Here is a 17,824-nt window from a genome sequence, read left to right on the forward strand (position 1 = left end):
AAAAGCAGTAAGGATACAGATGATTTGAAGAACATTATCAAAAATTCAACTACCAAAGAAAACTACACACTATACGCACCAAATATATATTATTCTGAAGTGTACATGGAATATTCATCAAGAAAGACTGTACACTGGGCTATTAAAAAGTCAAACATTCAACACATTGAAATAATACAGAATATTCTATGATCAAAATGAAACTATACTAGACATCAATAATAAAAAAGACATCTAGAAAATTCCCAAAGGTTTTGAAATGAAGCCACATTCTACTAAGAAACCCATGGCCAAAGAAGAAATCGCAAGGGGTAGTAGAAAACATGTACAAAGAACAAACAACGAAAGTACAATATAACCAAATGACCAAGATGCAGCTAAAACAGTAATAAATGTGAAATCCACAGTTTTACCTGCTTATTTTGGAGCAGAAGCATATTTCTATCTTAAAATTAGAATGGAAAAATATATTTCGATGTGGAATTTCATTTTATAGCAAATGCGCTCTGAATGTCTCCGTGAATTGAGGAGTATTTGTAAATCAAATGAAATAAAAAGGCACCTACTGAAAAGATCACTAGAGGGCACTATTATCTAACTTCCAGAGGAAACAGCTTTTAGTGTGGGTAACTTAAGAAATGTTGTTAGCTCTAAAACACTCAAGATGGCATTGAGATTTTATTCCTCTGTTTTATAGATGAGACAATTGAGGTCCAAAGAGAGGAAATGACTTGCTTAATATCATACAAACACTAGTTGTAGAGTCAGAACTAGAACCCAGTCTCCTGACTCATTAGAGAATCACATCATGATTCTGCACAAAATCAGACAGACCCAGACTTTCGTATACTCTTATGGCAAATGAAATGCTCTTTTCCCCTGGCGTTGCCCAGCTACTGTAATGCATGCCTGGCATTGCTGGAGCTGCTGGATAGGGCTGGGCACTGGGGGAGTGTGCTCTATGGAGAAAGCCTGCCTGAGGGTGAAACCGTTATAGTGGAAGGTGTAAGCCAGGAATCGGGAGACGGGACTTGAGAGCATCTGAGCCAATAACCTGTGCCTGAAGCTAATGCCAAATCTTGGACGTTTCTGTGATATTAGCTGGTAGATTTTCTTTTTATCTAAAGCTGGTGGGTGTGGGGGTTTTCTGTCACTTGCATCCAAAATTTCTGAATATGCCAAGCATCTTTCTACTTTGCAGAAAGACCAATAGTATTCAAAACACATGGCTTGATTTTGGACAAAGCCAAAAAAGGTTCTGGAAAACTCACCAGGACTGTTTGAGAGGTGATAAAAACATATGAAGAGCTTCTCATGTTTCATTTTCTAGAAATTTTAGATCCTAAGTCATCAGTATGATTGTTTTTCTCCGCTGACTTCATTGCATTCTTGGAAGGCTAAATTATTTCAAAGGAGACTATTAAGAAAATGTGTGTTATATACCGGTAGAAAGTAGATGCAGGTTGTGTCGTCTTTAATATAATAGTGTTGTCACACTCTCCAGGCGCAGAGTAGGGAGTGAACACGGCTTGCCCTAACAGTTTATGTCCTTTGCTTTTATGCACATTGCCTTATTTCCACCACATAGCAAATCGGCAAAGTGTTCTCATGTCTATTTCACAGGTGATATATAGACAAAGTCTAAAGTCACCCAGCTAGTATGTATAAATATTAGGATTGGAACTCAGTTCTATACTTTTGCTTTTATGCTAGAAGTACTTGTATCCTGTCCCAACCCAGTGCTGATAAACGTCCTAGGAACTTCAGAATGAATCACTTTCGATTGAGATGTTGGCTTTTAAACTGCTTTCATTTGCCATGATGAAAGTGTAATGTATTAAAAGGACATAAAAATGCAGTTTTTCAACACATTCGCCACGCTGTGATATGGTTTGGCTGTGTCTTCACCCAAATCTCATCTTGAATTGCAGCTCCCATAATTCCCACGTATTGTGGGAGGGACCTGGTGGGAGATAATTGAATCATGGGGGGCGGTTTCCCCCATACTGTTCTCATGTTAGTAAGTCTCACGAGATCTGATGATTTTATAACGGGTTTCCCCTTTGGCTTGATTCTCATTCTCTTTGCCTGCTGCCATGAATGATGTGCCTTTTGCCTTCTGCCATGATTGTGTAGTCTCCCCAGCTGCGTGGAACTGTGAGTCCATTAAACCTGTTTTTCTTTATAAATTACCCAGTCTCAGGTATGTCTTTATCAGCAGTGTGAAAACGGACTAATATACTAGTTTTTGCTCAGAAAAGTTTCATTTCTCCTTCCTCCTTTCTGAACCAGTTTAACCCACATTTTGCTTCCATTTGAGGCATAATAAACCCAAAATGTGTAAACTGCCCTCATCTTAAGTGTACAGCCCGGTCATTTTTACACGTCTTGATATCCATGAATCATCACCCAGGTTAAGATATAAAACATGTCTAGCAACCTGGAAGTTTGTCTCTTTGGTACTTGTTCATTTCCATCCAGAGGTAACAGGCTGGAGTCCAGGGGCATGATCACAGCTCACTGGCAGCCTCGATTTCGCAGGCTCAAGTGATTCTCCCACCTCAGTTTCCTGAGTAGCTAGGACCGCAGGTGCACACCACCACATCCAGCTAATTTTGTTTTCTAAACATGGGGGTCTCACTATGTTGCCCAGGCTGGTCTTGAATCCCTGGACTCAAACGATCCTACTGCCTTGGCCTCCTAAAGTGCTGATTACATGAGCCACTGTACCCAGCTCATGGTTCTTTAATGCATCTTCCATACTTAGATTTGTAATGTTTCATTTCATAGAATATTGAGAAGGAAAAGGGGCTTGCTTTAGGGATTATCTAGCCTATCTCAGCCTCTGCTTACCGGGAAAACACAACAGTGAGGAATGTCTGTTTCCCAACCAAGGTTGCCCACTTCACTTAAGTAGTCCTTACCCGTTCCCTTCTGTTATGGACTGAATGTCTCCCCCAGATCCCTGTGTTGAAGCCTAACCCCTAGTATGAGGGTATTTGGAGTTGGAGCCATTGGGAGGTAATTAGGTCATGAGGGTGGAACCCTCATGAATGGGATTAGTGTCCTTAGATAAGGAGAGATACACGAGAAATGATCTCTCCAAAACATGGGGATGCAACAAGACAACCATCTGCAAACCATGAAGAGCGCTTGCCAGGAGCTGAATCTGCCAGTGCCTTGCTCTTACACTTCCAGCCTCCCTAACAGTAACAAATGTCAGTTGTGTAAGTCACTCAGTCTGTGGTAGTTATAGCAGCCTGAACTGAAACATCTTCTTACACTTCCATAAGCATCATTTGGCATGTACTTCCAGAATTGTTTACAGGAAATGTTAAATATTTATACGAAAGCATAATGGAGAGAAGACAGCGGCTGATAGAACTCAGTGGCTTATCTTCAGGGAAAGCAGGGAAGGCTTAACCCAAACAAAAAGCTCATTAGCAGGACCTCTGAAAACCATGCAACTGAGCAGCTTATTTACAGTTCTGAGAAGGACCCCCTCATCTAGCCAAGCTCTGAAAGGCCCTGGCACCACAGGTCCCCTTCCCCCTGGCCTCTTTGCCCCATGTCAAGCACTGCAATGGCTTGAAAGACACTTAATTCCACATTTTCTCTTCACGAGACTTCAGGTCCCCGAGAAACCTTCCAACTCCTCAGAATATGGCCTAACCCACAACACATCCTGGATTTCTATGTCTCCTAATTTTTGTTTTGGGTGGTGGTTTGGAAGGAGACATCCAAGGCAATGGATTTTCCCTCCACTTCTGAACTGAAGGCTCACAGACAGCCTCAGAGATGAGCTGAGCAGCAGAGGCATCCTGGGACCAGGAGGAAACCTCTTATTCGTGCAGGGGACTAGATGGGCAGAAAACTAGTCTTTAGGTTAGCAGCAGGTTAATTAACAATCAGTTGTATCCCAAGTTAGGATCTGAAGGTCTGGGCTTGGCCACAGGTATTTCTACTAAGGAGAAAGCACTTTTTGCTTGTTTAAGATTTACAGTTCTGTTCCTAAAATCCCAAATTCTTAGCTGTGTTCAGATGGTAAAACTCTTGAGAGCTGTGAGGCTTACATTCTCTGTCCTGGAGAAAGAAGACCACTATCTGGTTTTTAATAAGAGAACATCTAGACATATCACATTAGACTTAAAAGCAAGTGTTATTTGAGACTTGATATTGATGTGTCCATAACTGAGGTAGAGAAAGTCCTTATTATTCATGGGGCCAGCAAATCCGCGGCATCAGCATCGCCTGGGAGCTTGTTAAGAAATGTGGCCCCACCCCAGACTTACCAAGCCAGAATAACACCCCAAAGAGATTTGTATGTAGACTACAGTTTGATAAGCACTGCCCTAGGAACATTCAAATAAAGAAATCAGAGCTCTGAGAAAAGTGTGTTTCTCAGATGAACATTATTTCATGAACTCTGTGTGTGTGGGGGTGAATACTGATCCAAAGACAGGAGTCGAAAACAGCTCTCTGCAGGACTTGCTGACTCACAGTCTAAGTATCTCCGCTTAGACTGCAGTGTGCACAGCACCCAGGTTACTCAACATTCATTCACCATGTCCCCACTGACCCAGCACAACAGCAGTTGGGAGTAAAAAAAAAAAAAAAAAAAAAAAGTCTTCCAGTGGCACAGCAGTCAATTCAGTCATACTTCAAGTTCTTTCTTCCCACCAGGGTTGATAGCCACTAGGGGAGATAAGGCATCTGTTTGTCTTCATCACTGTGCTTCTTTCTAGAAATATCTGAGGTCGCAATGATGAAAAAATAATTTCATGGTATTTGGGTTAATTACAAAAACCAAACTCTCCTACTATTTGTTTAGCTGTGGAACTCACACACAAAGGTTTCTGAATGAATGCTAATTCCATTCTTTTATTTCCTCATACCACAAACGTTTTAATTTATCTGCCTTTTTATAACCTGATTTACACAAGCAAATTGCAAACGAAAACCAGGCATTCTTTAATCATCCAAAATGCATGTATAAAATATAGAACAAACCCTAGTATTTAAACATAAACAGGGTTAGCTGAAGCAGCTTTATTGCAATCTCTTCAAGTTAGCATATTACAGTTTAAATATTTATGCCTGTAAAGATCTGCATAATCTACAATACAGAGTTATTTCAGAAGCAGTTAAGACTTAACTAGTTGAGAAATAAAACAACAAACTTCAACGCAAAGCTATAATAATTATCTGAAACTTATTTACAATTAAACATTTAGGGTCCTGATTTACAAAACTCAGTGCCTTTCATGATTTATTTTATGAGTTTTATAGAGAAAGTAAGCAGTATGTAGAATGTTCCCCAGGTAAAATCTGGAGTGAATGGCTTTTAGAGGAAAGTCTATCAGTATGCTTAACTAAAAACTAAAGAGTAACAAAACCATATACAGCAGCAATCAGAATAACAGGCCACAACAGAAGAACTAACGCCATTTTTGACAGTACGCTTTGTATGTATAGGAAGAAAAATGATTGCCACCCCCGACTCCCACCACCAACTTTTTTAGTTAAAAAAAAAAGAATTGTCCTTGATAATCACTACATGTGAATTCTGGGTAATAATCCCCTTTCTTTCTACAGAGTTGTGTTTTAACTTAATTCCTGCATCAGCAAATTTAAACAAAGAAAAGTTCCTTTGATAACAGCCATCAGAGTTCAATGGGTATTTATTCAGAGGGGAAAGCTTGGGGCAAGGTGACCAAGTGATTATTCCAATTGCAAAAGAAACATCATAGATAAGGTGCTAGAAACCCAAGATTACCCTTGAAGCACTTTCAATGGATACACAACAAAGGAAATGACAAAGGAAAATTAATGAGAGAAAGTGTTTTTAAAGAGAAAAATTTCAACAAATCAGGTCCCAGGTAGTCTTTAAAAGAACAAAAATTTACAGTAAACATTTTAACTCTGGAATGCAAGTATTGTACAATTACCAGTACGTTACATTTACAAAACTGCTTAGACAGCAGGTTGCTCCAGAGTAAGAATTTAAAAATGTACAAGCCAGTTCACGATGACTTTAGATATGTTATTAAAATACATTGTTAATCAAAAATACTTTACTTTGTACATGTACACTGTATAAACTCTAGATTTACCTACCAAAGAAAGCCTTAATCAATTTCTGGCTCACTGGCCCAGAAAACAGTACAGTTCTATCATTTGGTCTTCATATCATACACATGGGCTGAGAGGCATGGTACCGCAGCCAGTTCGTCAATAAAATAGTAACGCATTTTTCCTTCTGTAGAACGTCTAGTTGGAGGAGTCAGTTTTACTTCCACTATATTTTACTTTCCTAAATGCTGATCCAAGTAACTCTGGGCATTCACATAATTCATTTGCAATTTGGTTACACTTCAAAATAAGGCTATAATTCATTTCATCAGTTATGACACTGTCTTGCTTGTAGTCAGGATGGTTTGCGATAAACTCCCTCATCCATCTGGCAACTGTCATTAGTTCTCCTGTGGGCAGGGGGGCGGGGGGGAGCGAAAAAAAAATTAAAACCATGTAAGTTTTTTTTTAAAATAAGTTGATATTTAGTGGTCAGCATAAACACAATTCTGGAGAGAAATCAGTATGTCCTTTCAGTGTAGCTGCATGGCAGGGGGTGGGAACATCTTTCATAGCGTTTGGAGAACTCCTCCTGCGCAGGAATTCTAGGTTGCAGGCAGGCAATGAGAACACATACATCCAGTTTCTATGGTACCTGTTAGATGCCACCCATATGCTAACACTGCCAGCTCTCAAGGGACAGGAGCCAGCACATGTGTATAAGAACATGTGTCCTCCCATTTGGCCAGAGGGCTAGGACTACAAATGCCAGTGTCAGAAGACTGCCTCAGAGGACTGTAGGGTCCCTTGAGCGATCTTTGATCAAAGAGGTGGAGAGAATAAAGAACAGTAAGTAGAGTGAATGAAGGGGGAAATTGGCAGTATACCATTTGAGGGGTGAGGTAGGGTTCTACGGCTATCCTTTGTGACTCCAGAAAGTTTACAGAAGCCTCGAGTTAAATACAGATGCCATTGCCATTATTGCTGTCATTTTATTAACAGCTGACAGCTCCCTTGTGCCAAGTACTGTGTTAGCAGTACTCGGTTACTGTACTGTAGTGTCAATGTAACCTCCTCAAAGCTAACAGAGAAAGGGGATTCTCAGGAGCCTCACTGTATGTACAGAGGCAGGCTGAAGAACTGTTCAGCTTATTCAACTTACAGAGCTCCTTAGCCCTATAAAAGGGCCCAGGATGATGTACAATCAACACAGTTGGACGTAAATGATAAGTAGGCAATCCAGATGCCATTTCATCATCTAAGATGCCAGTGATTTTAAGATGCACCCCGATTTTATGAACTGATAAGAAAAAAAGCACTGCTAATCTAAATTATGAGTGTCAAAGATGATAAGGTGAATTGCAGAAATATGAAAACGTGAAACAGTGTGCATGAATACAGCATTATTTTAAAAGACTACTTTAAGAAATTGAACATTCTAAGGTTGTACTGTTCTGTCTATATTATGAGATTAAGAAAAATAGATATCATACCAGATGCTCTCTTCTTAATTAGCTTCAGGTAGTTCAGAATACTACATCTGGTGTCCACATCCACTTCCATGTTTTCAAGGTAAGAGTTCAGAATTGGGATCAGTCCAGGAAACACACCTTCCTACAAGAAGCAGGACATGTTATGAACTCCCTGCCAGGGGATGTGCACAGTGAGGCGTACTGTACAGGGCCGCCCTCCTACCTTCCCATTGATGATGGTGTCTATGCTCATGAGGCTGTACTCCTCTGCAGCGAGCTCCGTGCTGTTCTGGGCCTTGCTGCAACCATCCACCACTGCGTTGCCACCTGCCGGAGAAGAGGGTCAGGGGAGCTTTAGCAGCTTGTTGCAGCATAAGCTGACGTTAGAAATCTAAGATAATGTAATACCTTTGCAAATATCTTTCCTGAAATAAAACATTCCCTGCAAGACAGCATCTCTTTTCTGTGCTACCTTCATGTTCTCATCAACCTAAGGGAAAAAAAGAATCACGACTAAGTCAAAATATTCTTGATCAGACATACAAGTTGCAGCACCTTCCTCACTTTTGCAATGAGGACTCACTCCCTTAGGGATTCTACTTTCTGCTCAAATGCTTCCCAGTGGGAGGAACAGGCTTTTTATTTATGTGAGGACTGTATCACCCAATCATGGATTGGTATGTGATTTTTTTAACCAATCAGGGAATTTTAAGAGAAACTTAAAACCCAAAACTTATATTCATGTGGAATGTCTGCATTTCAAAGCACCTCTGTGACTGAGCCTTGCAATAGATATACAGTGTTTGGAGGGCAGGTGGCTGGTTCCCTTTATATAACAGTGTCTCACCAGGAGTCCCAGGTAATGAAGGCAGAAGGCAGGACTAGAACCCAGTTCTTCTTCTGTTTTTCTGAGATGGAGTCTCGCTCTGTTGCCCAGGCTAGAGTGCAGTGGTGCAATCTCAGCTCACTCCAACCTCTGTCTCCTGGGTCAAGCGATTCTTCGTGCCTCAGCCTCCCAAGTAGCTGGGATTACAGGCCTGCACCACCACACTCGGCTAATTTTTTTGTATTTTTAGTAGAGATGGGGTTTCACCGTGTTGGCCAGGCTGGACTCCTGACCTCAAGTGATCTGCCCGCTTCAGACTCCCAAAGTGCTGGGATTACAGGCGTGAGCCACCGCGCCCGGACTATAACCCGGTTCTTCTAAGTTGAGTGCTCTTCCCCTGCTGCCTCACCATTGGGGTTTTGCCTCCCCACTTTATGAGGAAAGGCAAAGACAGTTCATAGGTTGTCATATCTGGAATAAGGTTACAGCCCTCTCAAGGGCAGAAGATCACTGCTTTTTTACCCACCTGGTGCCTCTGGACATGCAGACTCACTCAGGAAACCGAAAACTGTTTTATTTGTGAATTCTCTGTATCTCCAATGACTTTTTAAGACTCTCAAAGCAGAATTCAAAAAACTTTTTAGTAGTAATCCCTTATTTTCTATAATGAAATCTTATGTGGCACCTCAATATATACAACAGTGACCAGTTAGAGGGCCAGGCTGAAGTGGGACAGATGGTACATAAGCTCTCTTGATTACCAAGTCTCCTCCCATATTCATTATGCAGGGAGTGCGATTGTTATGGTTTCATTTTTTAGAGACACACAGACCTTCTGAAGAATCTAGATACTCTAGGAGTATACTCAAATAAATAGTATAAATTCCACTATGGCTGTGAACATCTGCTTTCATTACTAATATTTGTTTCTTTTTTCCTTAGTCTTGAAGAAAGTTCGTAACGACCACTTTTAATTTCTGCTTTGATGACTTCCTTTCAAAGTATATTTTACTTTGCTCTTTAGATTCTCAACTACTTAGATTTAAAATCTTTTTGTTAAGACATTTAAAGCTATAATTTTTCCTTAGACATCAGCTCTGCCAGCATGTCTTTCACTTTCCTACACAATCTGTAATTCTAGTTTTGGTTCATCTCAAATCTACTTGGAAAGACATTTTTAATTTCCAATGTTAAATTTCTCCAGAATATCTCTTTAGTTGACTTTTAGTGGGAACGCATGCTGTATTATGTCTACTTTTGAGAAGTGAAGATTTTCTTTAATTTTTGTAAATCTTACTCATGGCATTTGAAAAAAGATGTGGTATGAGATATGTAATATACGCCATACAAGGTTAAGCTTATTAACCATGCCATTTAATTCCCCCATGGCCTTTCCCATCCATTGATTACATGGCCTGTCAGTTACTGAGTAACACGCAAGGTACTCTGCTAAGTGGTTTACCTCCATTAATCCCACATGGGCTTACAACAGCCTACTTATTCCCCTCTGGGATACATGTGGGAAACTGAGGCACTGAGAATAAGTAACTTGTCCAGGTTAAAAGCCTAGTAAATAGTACCAGGGATTTATGCATTTAGTTCTCACATCAAAGCCACGTATTACCCATCACACTAAACTCTTCATGTTACGTTTCATGGTACAAAAAGGACCACAGCTTTCACATCATCTTGGAAGAATATATAAAACTGCTTTCTCTATCCCATTTAATAATCTCTACCTCACATTTTGCCTGATACTGCTTTGCCATTCCTGCTATCATTCCAAAAGGTCACTATGCAGCTCTTGTTGGCATCTGTCCTTGTTCTAGGTATATCTTACCCAAACTGTGTTGTTGCTATTTTATATTATCTGTTTTAGCATTTAATAGGATAGAGTTTAGTCTATTCAAATTTGTTTTCATTTTATTTTCACCATTTTATGTTCTATGGGCTATTGTTTCATCACTCCCCTGGCCCCACACCCAATCTTGTGACACTGAAATGTATTCGTGGTTCTTTTTGCCACCCTTTCGCCAGCAAGTTGAGAAGTAATAAATCCTGTTTCTATACTATTAATAGTTTTCTTTACTTTTAAAGAGGTAGTTTTGAAATTATAACTCTCTAAGTGTCAAGCACTAATGAGTATCTACCATTCATCTCCTTCCATATCCCCTTACAAGGCGCTATGGTTTGAATGTTTGTGTTCCCTTAAATTCATACACTGATGCCTAATGCCCATTGTGACACATTATTAGAAAGTAGGGCCTTTGGGAGGCAATTGGGAGGACCTCCTTTGGGAGGTCATGAAGGTGCTACCCTCATAAATGGTATTATGAAGAGACAGCTGAAGAGCTAGTTAGCCCCTTCCACCATGTAAGAACACGGCAAGCAGGCACCATGTACGAACCAGAGGGCAAAAGCTCTCACCAGACACTGAAACTGCCGGTGACTTGATCGTGAACTTCCCAGCCTCCAGAACTGTGAGCAATATGTTCCTGTTGTTTATAAGCCACCCAGTGTAAGGTATTTTTGTTACAGCAGCCCAAACAAACTAAGACACTAGATAAGACTTCTGGCATACTTTTAGCCCTAACTTGATCCATTCAGTTTTGTCAGAAATACCTGAAATTTAAAGAATACTTTGGCTGAGAAGATAATTCTGTGGTTGTTAATTCTTTACCTCTCGAGATACTGAAAACTTCTTTCCATCTAGCATTTAATGTTGCAAATGAGAAGTAACATCAGTTGATTTTTTCCCCCTTGGCAGGTCTCCTAATTTTTTCTCCTGTCCAGAGAGTTAATTTTCTCTTTGAGATTAATAAATGCCTACATTTGAGTTAAGTATTTGTCTCATCCTTAAGGGAGACTTATTAAGGAAAAATTCTATTATTTCTTTGATTATTGTATTTTATATCTTTCCTATATAAACTATTCTCCTCTTCTAAATTATTACACAAACATTGAATTTTCCAGAGCTTTCCATGCTTCAGGTTTTCCATAATTTCCATTTCTTCACCATCCTGCTGGGATTAATCTTCATTTGGTCTTTTAAATCACTACCTTGGATATTCAACATCTGCTCTACTGGTGAGAATACTCACCATTAAATAAGCACCATCTATAATGCTTGTTTTACAGATGTGACTGAACCTCTCTAGAATCTGTCTGAGGCCACTAATTAGAATTCCTTTAAGAACTCTTTCCAAAGCTGAGCATGGTGGTTTGTGTCTGTAATCCCAGCTACCTGGAAGGCTGAGGCAGCAGGAGGAGGATCATTTCAGCCCAGGAGTTCGAGACCTGAGCAACATAGTGAGACCCTGTCTCTAAAAAAGGTTTAAAAATATTTTTTTAAAAATAGTACTTCTTTCCAGTTTCTTTTTTTTTTTCAAGAGAGGGATCTGGCAATGTTGTCGGGGCTGTACTAGAATTCCTGGATTCAAGCAATCCTCCTGCCTCAGCCTCCTGAGGAGCAGAGATTATAGATTTGCGCCGGGCCCAGCTTACTTCCTTGAAGTAACTAAGTTTGATTTTACAGAGTATACCCTTACAAGACCAGTAGGCCCTTCTCCTTAAGGCTGTTAATTGTTCTCAATTTTCTGTTGCCTTCCAGGCATCTATTCTTATTTATAAGCAAAGGCTTAGACTGGTAGCTTACATGGAATCTCTCTTAGATGGATTTGGTCTCCCCAGTAGACAGGCATGAGGGCAACGTGGGCCCACAGAGTTCTGTGGGTGACCTTTGGTCTGGGTGTGAGGAGCAGGCAGGAATGGGCTGACAGCCAGACTTCCTTCAGCGGGTGTGGGGATGAGCACAGTCTGGCAAACCCCTCATGGAGGAAGGAGATGCCCCAGGGGCAGATGCTGGAGCTAAGCAGTTTCATTCCTGCTTCCATGTTTGCTGTGACAGGGCTGCCCTACTTCTCCATTCTCTGGCCCTGAAACCCTCAACCAGGAACCCCTGCAGCAGGGCCCTCTCTGCTTAGCAGTTTTTCCCAGCCACTCTCTGCCAAGAGGAACCCTGGCCCAGAAACCAAAGGCATTTACCTCCTCAGCTACTGCCCCACAACCCACAGCTCTGCTCCCTCATCACCTGGAGTTGTTTTGCTGGCAAACTGCTCCCAGAAAGCTTGTTTTTTGGTCTTTTGGGGGGCTGATTAACTCCAATTTGTTTTTCTGAGAGTTCAATCCCATCCAAGTTCTTCAGAAATATCTCAAGTTCAGTTCTACTGAGGAGACTTTTACTGGCATTCCAGCAGTCACACTTTCCCTCCCCATCCTAATTTAACATTGTAATCAACCTGGGATTTTGTGGTGGATGAAATCAATGCGTAGGACCACTTCTAGCCATCAATCATCTTGAATGGAAAGCGTCTAGAAATTAAGCTTAGGTTTAAAAGAAAATAAAGAATAGGGCTGATGGAGAAACATTTTATTGCAAAGGGTAAACAATTTCAAATGAAATCAGGTTGGAAATAAATAGCATATATAAATAAATATATTTACAGATAGATCTATACCCGTCACCAGAAAGAAACATATCCCTACCTTTGACAGTGGAATGAGAAAATCCAATTTGTAGGAAAGGATGACTCTGGTGAGCAGTACCACGAACACCACATAGGCAGAGTTCTCAAAGTCTGTTAATTGCACCTAGACAAGCAGAAGCCCAGAGAAGTTATGAACCAACTACACAAACATGCTCTTCCCTGACCCAGGCCCTTCCTCAGATCATGTCATTCCCAAGCCATCTCCTAATTCCCCATTTGGGTCTGGAAGCCCTTTGCCCACATCTATTCTCAGAAATCAACCCTCCTTAACTTGGACTGACTTGTTACCATGCACATACTTAATTTTTACTTTATATTTAAGAGCCTTCTCATAGCAGCATCAGAAGGGTGATGAACAGCTGGCGAAAGAGTACTTTGGAGTCAGTTCTTGCTGATGCGTGTGTCTTACCTCCATGGGTCGAAATTCTACTCTCCATCCAATGTCTGAGTTTGGAGGAGGGGGCTTAAATCTCATTGTCTGCCAATTTGTGGACTGGATATTCTATGATACAAAAGCAGAGAAGAAAACCAACTTTTCACACATCGAGGAAAATATTAAGATGATCTGGTATTTAATTAAGGAAGAAGACTGCTCACTCTCCATACCAAATTTCAATTGACAAATACAAAAAGGTACGATTTAAGATTTTCTTGGAGTGTGCTCTTTTAGGAAAACAAAACAGCAAGTGTTTAACAAAAGCTAGAGGCCCCATCCCTGCAAGCTTAATCCCACCCAGCTCCTACTCCCTATCTCCCAGCTACAGGGCAGCATCCGAAGAGCCACGGGGCCCCCACCTTCATCCCTGAGAATTTTAGGAGCCAGCCTGCCTTTCCAGGTGACACTGGACACTTTCATCTGAGAACCCTGTCACACGACAGTTGTTTCCTTTCTTCCTCCTCTCCTGGGAATGCTGCTGCTTCGATGATCCCCAGAGCCTAGAAAGGGTAGCTCTTTCTCAGTACACGGAGAGAGAGTTCTTTCTCGGCCCTGACCATCTTGGGACCCGATGGCAAGACTGGAAGGATTTATATCTCCTTTTGTGAGTTTGGTGGGGGAAAGAAAGGGGATATAGACGGTATTTCAAAAGGTATATATGTCAATGTCTACATATAACATGACACAGAAATAAATCTATGAGAAGTCTATCTACAAAAAAAAAGTTAGGTGATATGTCTGAAGCACTGAAATAACTCATCAGGTTATTTTTTGTGCAGTGTATGTTTGAATTTTTCACCACTAGGCAAGTAAGAAAATACTGAACAACAACAAAAAAATTAGAATCAGTGAGATAAACAGAATCGTAAAATAAGAGTACTTGAAACCAATTTTTTATTTGTCCAAGTTCTTTACTGCACTGGGTAAATGAAAGTCTTATGAAATTTCTTTTGCATTCTTCACAGGTATAGAAAACTGCCTCCCCATGTTGGTTTGTGAAGTGAAATGCGTATAAAACAGAGGATTCCAGACTCTCAGAAGTCAATAAATAAATAAATAAAAATAAAACTGAGAAGATACCTCAAAATGGTCAGACTCATTGGCATCATCCAGGTGTATTTTCTCTTCAAACAGTGTCAGTGGGTCTCTAATAAAGAGATGAGCAACATGCTGGGCCAGGAGATGATCAATGCCTGCAAAGAGAGATCACATGGGAACTCACTGCAAAGCGGGAGATACCACTTCCTCTTAGTCCAGAAAGACGACAGGATAGCTCAGGAAGTTTGAAGAAAGGGTGTCTCGAAGCTTGAAATAGCTGGTTTGATTAGTATCCTCACCTCACCCAGTATTTCATCCTGTGGACACTGCGGAAGTGTCAGCGTTTTATTCACTACTTACACAATGCCTGCTGGGGCACTGGGGTGGACCTAGACACAAACCTCCTAAGTAAGTTCCTTTTGCTAAAAGTCAAGAAAATCTCACAAGTATTTGGAACCTGAAACTTTAGGAATAAGCAGCCTCATAAGAAAAGTTAAAGACTTCGCACTAAAAATAGAAACAGACCAGGAGTCAGCAAAAAAGTGTAAAAGAGCTTTGAAGAACTAAAGGCGCATGATCAAACCCAGAAAGATGGAGCAGATACCCACCTTCCTGCAACAGCTGTTCGTAGATCTCTTTATCTATCGTCAAGTCGATGTCATTATATTTCTCACCACACTTAGATAAATAGCTGTCTATTGAGTCATATCGGGATTTACTGATCCTATAGTTATTGTTCTTCAATGGCTAAAGATTAAAAATATATACAAATGAATATGCTATATAAAATGAGTCGAATATATTTTTATATATGATAATTATATAAAGACCTCAACATAAGATACAGAAAAAAAGTTAGTGAGCCCTAAAAAGTATTATTAAGGAAAATTATATATTTTAAAATCTGAAGGCAATTTAAATACCCTTTTTTTCTGGTATGATTTAAATATACTTTTTTCTTTTAAAAGCAGATCACTTTCACTCTTATTAAGTTAGGGAAAATAAATACTAAGGTTAAAAGCAAATAAATAAATCTATAATGTAAGATAAACCTATCAAAATAATTATCCCTTAAAGTTTATTGCTACTTAGAAAGCATGTTCAACAATTTATGAACAATTACATGAAGACCAGAGCAGTAGTATATAGCCCTGGTGAAGAATATCAAAACCACTTACGAGGGCTCCTTTAAAAACACCCTTGTTCAGGTCCCATCCTAGAGATTCCTATTTAGTAGGTCTAGGATAGGGTCTGGGTATCTATTTTTAAAGATTTCCATGGGTGGTTCTGATGCACACCCCTTGCCGGAGAGATGCAAGGGTTACTTTACAGTTCAACATGCAAACAAGAGGTGCCAGCTCACCCTTATTAGTCAATGCCTAAGCTTTTACATGGAAAAAGAATCTCTGACAACAAATTATACTTTCCACGTCAGAAAGCACCATATACAAAACACTCACGTGGCACCAAAAAGCCTTCTGGTAAAAACAGCCATCAGCACTTCCAAAATATAGAAAAATGGCACTACTAATTTTAAATAAAGCTAAAACAAATACGGACATCAACATATGATAAAAATTCACTCCCCACCTAGACCAAATCTTTTTCCCCATTTCAGATAAAAATTGCAGGGAGACATCCTGAAATTGCAAGTAGTTACAAAAGATCCATTTTACCTGCTTGATTTAAAAGGGCTATTAAGGAAAAATAATTCCCACCTCCAGTCCTCTCTCCTCCCGAGTTCTATCATCTACAGATGCGGAAATCACTCCCCAGCGACAATCAATGTCTGACACGTAACCTCGGTAAAAGGGAGATGCAGCACTCAAAGCCATCTAAAAACAAACAAAAGTCAGCTCCTGCAAATTCAAGGTGTCACTTACATGCTAAAAAAACTCCATGCAGTTATATTTCTGATCAAAAAGCATCAGTTTATGCAACCCATACAGAGCTCCACCACATGTACCTGTGCCTATCTTACAGTGAAATATACCAGAAAGAATCCAATTCCTTGGGTTTGATTCACTTAAATCATCCTCTCTCTAATGTGAGGACATGAAGTATGGGAGAGGGAAAATGGCCACATTCAAACTTGACATTTAACAAATCATTGTTGTACTAGCAAGAGTAAACTTCTACAGTGTAGACGCTCAGTTCACTATACCTAAACCTGCATACTATTTATACTAGTCCATCTCTGAATGAGGTCTTAACTGGACTTAAATAGCACACTGTCAGTAAATTCTGCACATGCTATCTTATTTCATATGAAGTAGTATTTAAAATAAGAGGTAATTTCTACTTACAACAATTGGACAGATAGTAGCCAACTGATCATAAAGGTATCTGGCCTCAGATATACTGCAGGCTTGGAATGTCACCTGTTTTAAGAATTGCAAAGTTATTAACACCAAGGAATCATTAGCATGCTCCCCAAGCAGTGAAGTCAGAGAAGGAAGGTGCTGGGGAGACAGGGGCAAGTTAATGCTTCATTAATGGCAACATTTAATGCAAGAGTTTTGTTTAAAAGTTGTCTTGGGTGAATTTAACTAGAAAATGGTATTTAATTATGTTCCACTGCCTATAGACAACTAATATAAATAACCAGGTCCTAAGTGAAATAAGATTAGTCAAAAAAGAAAAATAAGACACAGACATACGATGACCTTTAGCAAAGCATTTTCTCTTCTACTGGCTTGTTGCCTTCCTATCCCTTCAGTCAGTGAGGGATGCAAAAGGGATTTGGACGTGTTAACTATTGCTTTCTTTCTTTCTTTCTTCCTTTCTTCCTTTTCTTTTTTTTGAAATGGGGTCTCACTCTGTCGCCCAGGCTGGAGTGCAGTGGCGCGCTCTCGGCTCACTGCAAGCTCCACCTCCTGGGTTCCTGCCATTCTTCCGCCTCAGCCTCCCGAGTAGCTGGGACTACAGGTGCCCACCACCATGACTGGCTAATTTTGTTTTTGTATTTTTAGTAGAGATGGGGTTTCACCATGTTAGCCAGGATGGTCTCGATCTCCTGACCTCGTGATCCGCTTGCCTCGTCCTCCCAAAGTGCTGGGATTACAGGAGTGAGCCACTGTGTCCAGCCAACTATTGTTTTCAAACTTCACTGGTGGCAGTATGGTGAAGAGCTTGGAAGGGGGCAAGACTAGAAAGACAGGGAAGCAGTTAAAATACTGCACCTGTCAAGGAAAAGGCTGAGGAAGGATGTGGGGAGAGTGATACTAAAGTCAAAGTGGCAGGCACTGGTGACCAAGGGGAGACTGAGAGTAGGGGATGGCTTAGGTTTTGGCTTGGGTGTTCGGAGGTTAGAGATAAAGAGGTGTCATGACGTAATGGACTTACGAGGCCAATAGAACAGACAGAAAAAGAGGCCCTCTAAGTGGCTAGGTCGTCAGGGCTGGTGCCCAGAAGAAAAATCCGAGTTGTAGAA

At 40.4% G+C, this 17,824-nt stretch overlaps 1 protein-coding gene and 1 long non-coding RNA gene across 5 annotated transcripts in view; one reads left to right on the forward strand and one right to left on the reverse strand.

Annotated features, from left to right (window-relative positions):
* Positions 1–5,017: 5,017 nt before the first annotated feature.
* Positions 5,018–17,824, reverse strand: part of GCLC (glutamate-cysteine ligase catalytic subunit) — a 53,169-nt gene continuing 40,362 nt past the window's right edge. For both annotated transcript variants that reach the window (XM_055263019.2, XM_055263020.2), the window contains 10 exons: positions 16,698–16,772; positions 16,110–16,226; positions 15,000–15,138; positions 14,434–14,546; positions 13,327–13,419; positions 12,916–13,020; positions 7,953–8,034; positions 7,768–7,871; positions 7,566–7,686; positions 5,018–6,482 (listed from right to left, as the gene is read on the reverse strand). In XM_055263019.2, the coding sequence (XP_055118994.1) occupies positions 6,271–6,482; positions 7,566–7,686; positions 7,768–7,871; positions 7,953–8,034; positions 12,916–13,020; positions 13,327–13,419; positions 14,434–14,546; positions 15,000–15,138; positions 16,110–16,226; positions 16,698–16,772 (1,161 nt within the window). In that variant the 3' untranslated portion in view covers positions 5,018–6,270. The remainder of the gene's footprint in view (positions 6,483–7,565; positions 7,687–7,767; positions 7,872–7,952; positions 8,035–12,915; positions 13,021–13,326; positions 13,420–14,433; positions 14,547–14,999; positions 15,139–16,109; positions 16,227–16,697; positions 16,773–17,824) is intronic.
* On the forward strand, positions 10,688–15,166 carry LOC129472965 (uncharacterized). 3 transcript variants are annotated; one of them, XR_008654158.2, is made up of 4 exons: positions 10,688–10,850; positions 13,240–13,550; positions 13,676–13,957; positions 14,319–15,166. It is a non-coding gene; the product is annotated as an uncharacterized lncRNA (long non-coding RNA). The 3 variants fall into 3 exon arrangements; XR_010119126.1 differs by having other exon boundaries at positions 13,240–13,957; XR_008654157.2 differs by lacking the exon at positions 13,676–13,957.

This window comes from Symphalangus syndactylus, chromosome 23 (assembly GCF_028878055.3).
Source record: "Symphalangus syndactylus isolate Jambi chromosome 23, NHGRI_mSymSyn1-v2.1_pri, whole genome shotgun sequence".
In the NCBI taxonomy this organism is placed as follows: domain Eukaryota; kingdom Metazoa; phylum Chordata; class Mammalia; order Primates; family Hylobatidae; genus Symphalangus; species Symphalangus syndactylus.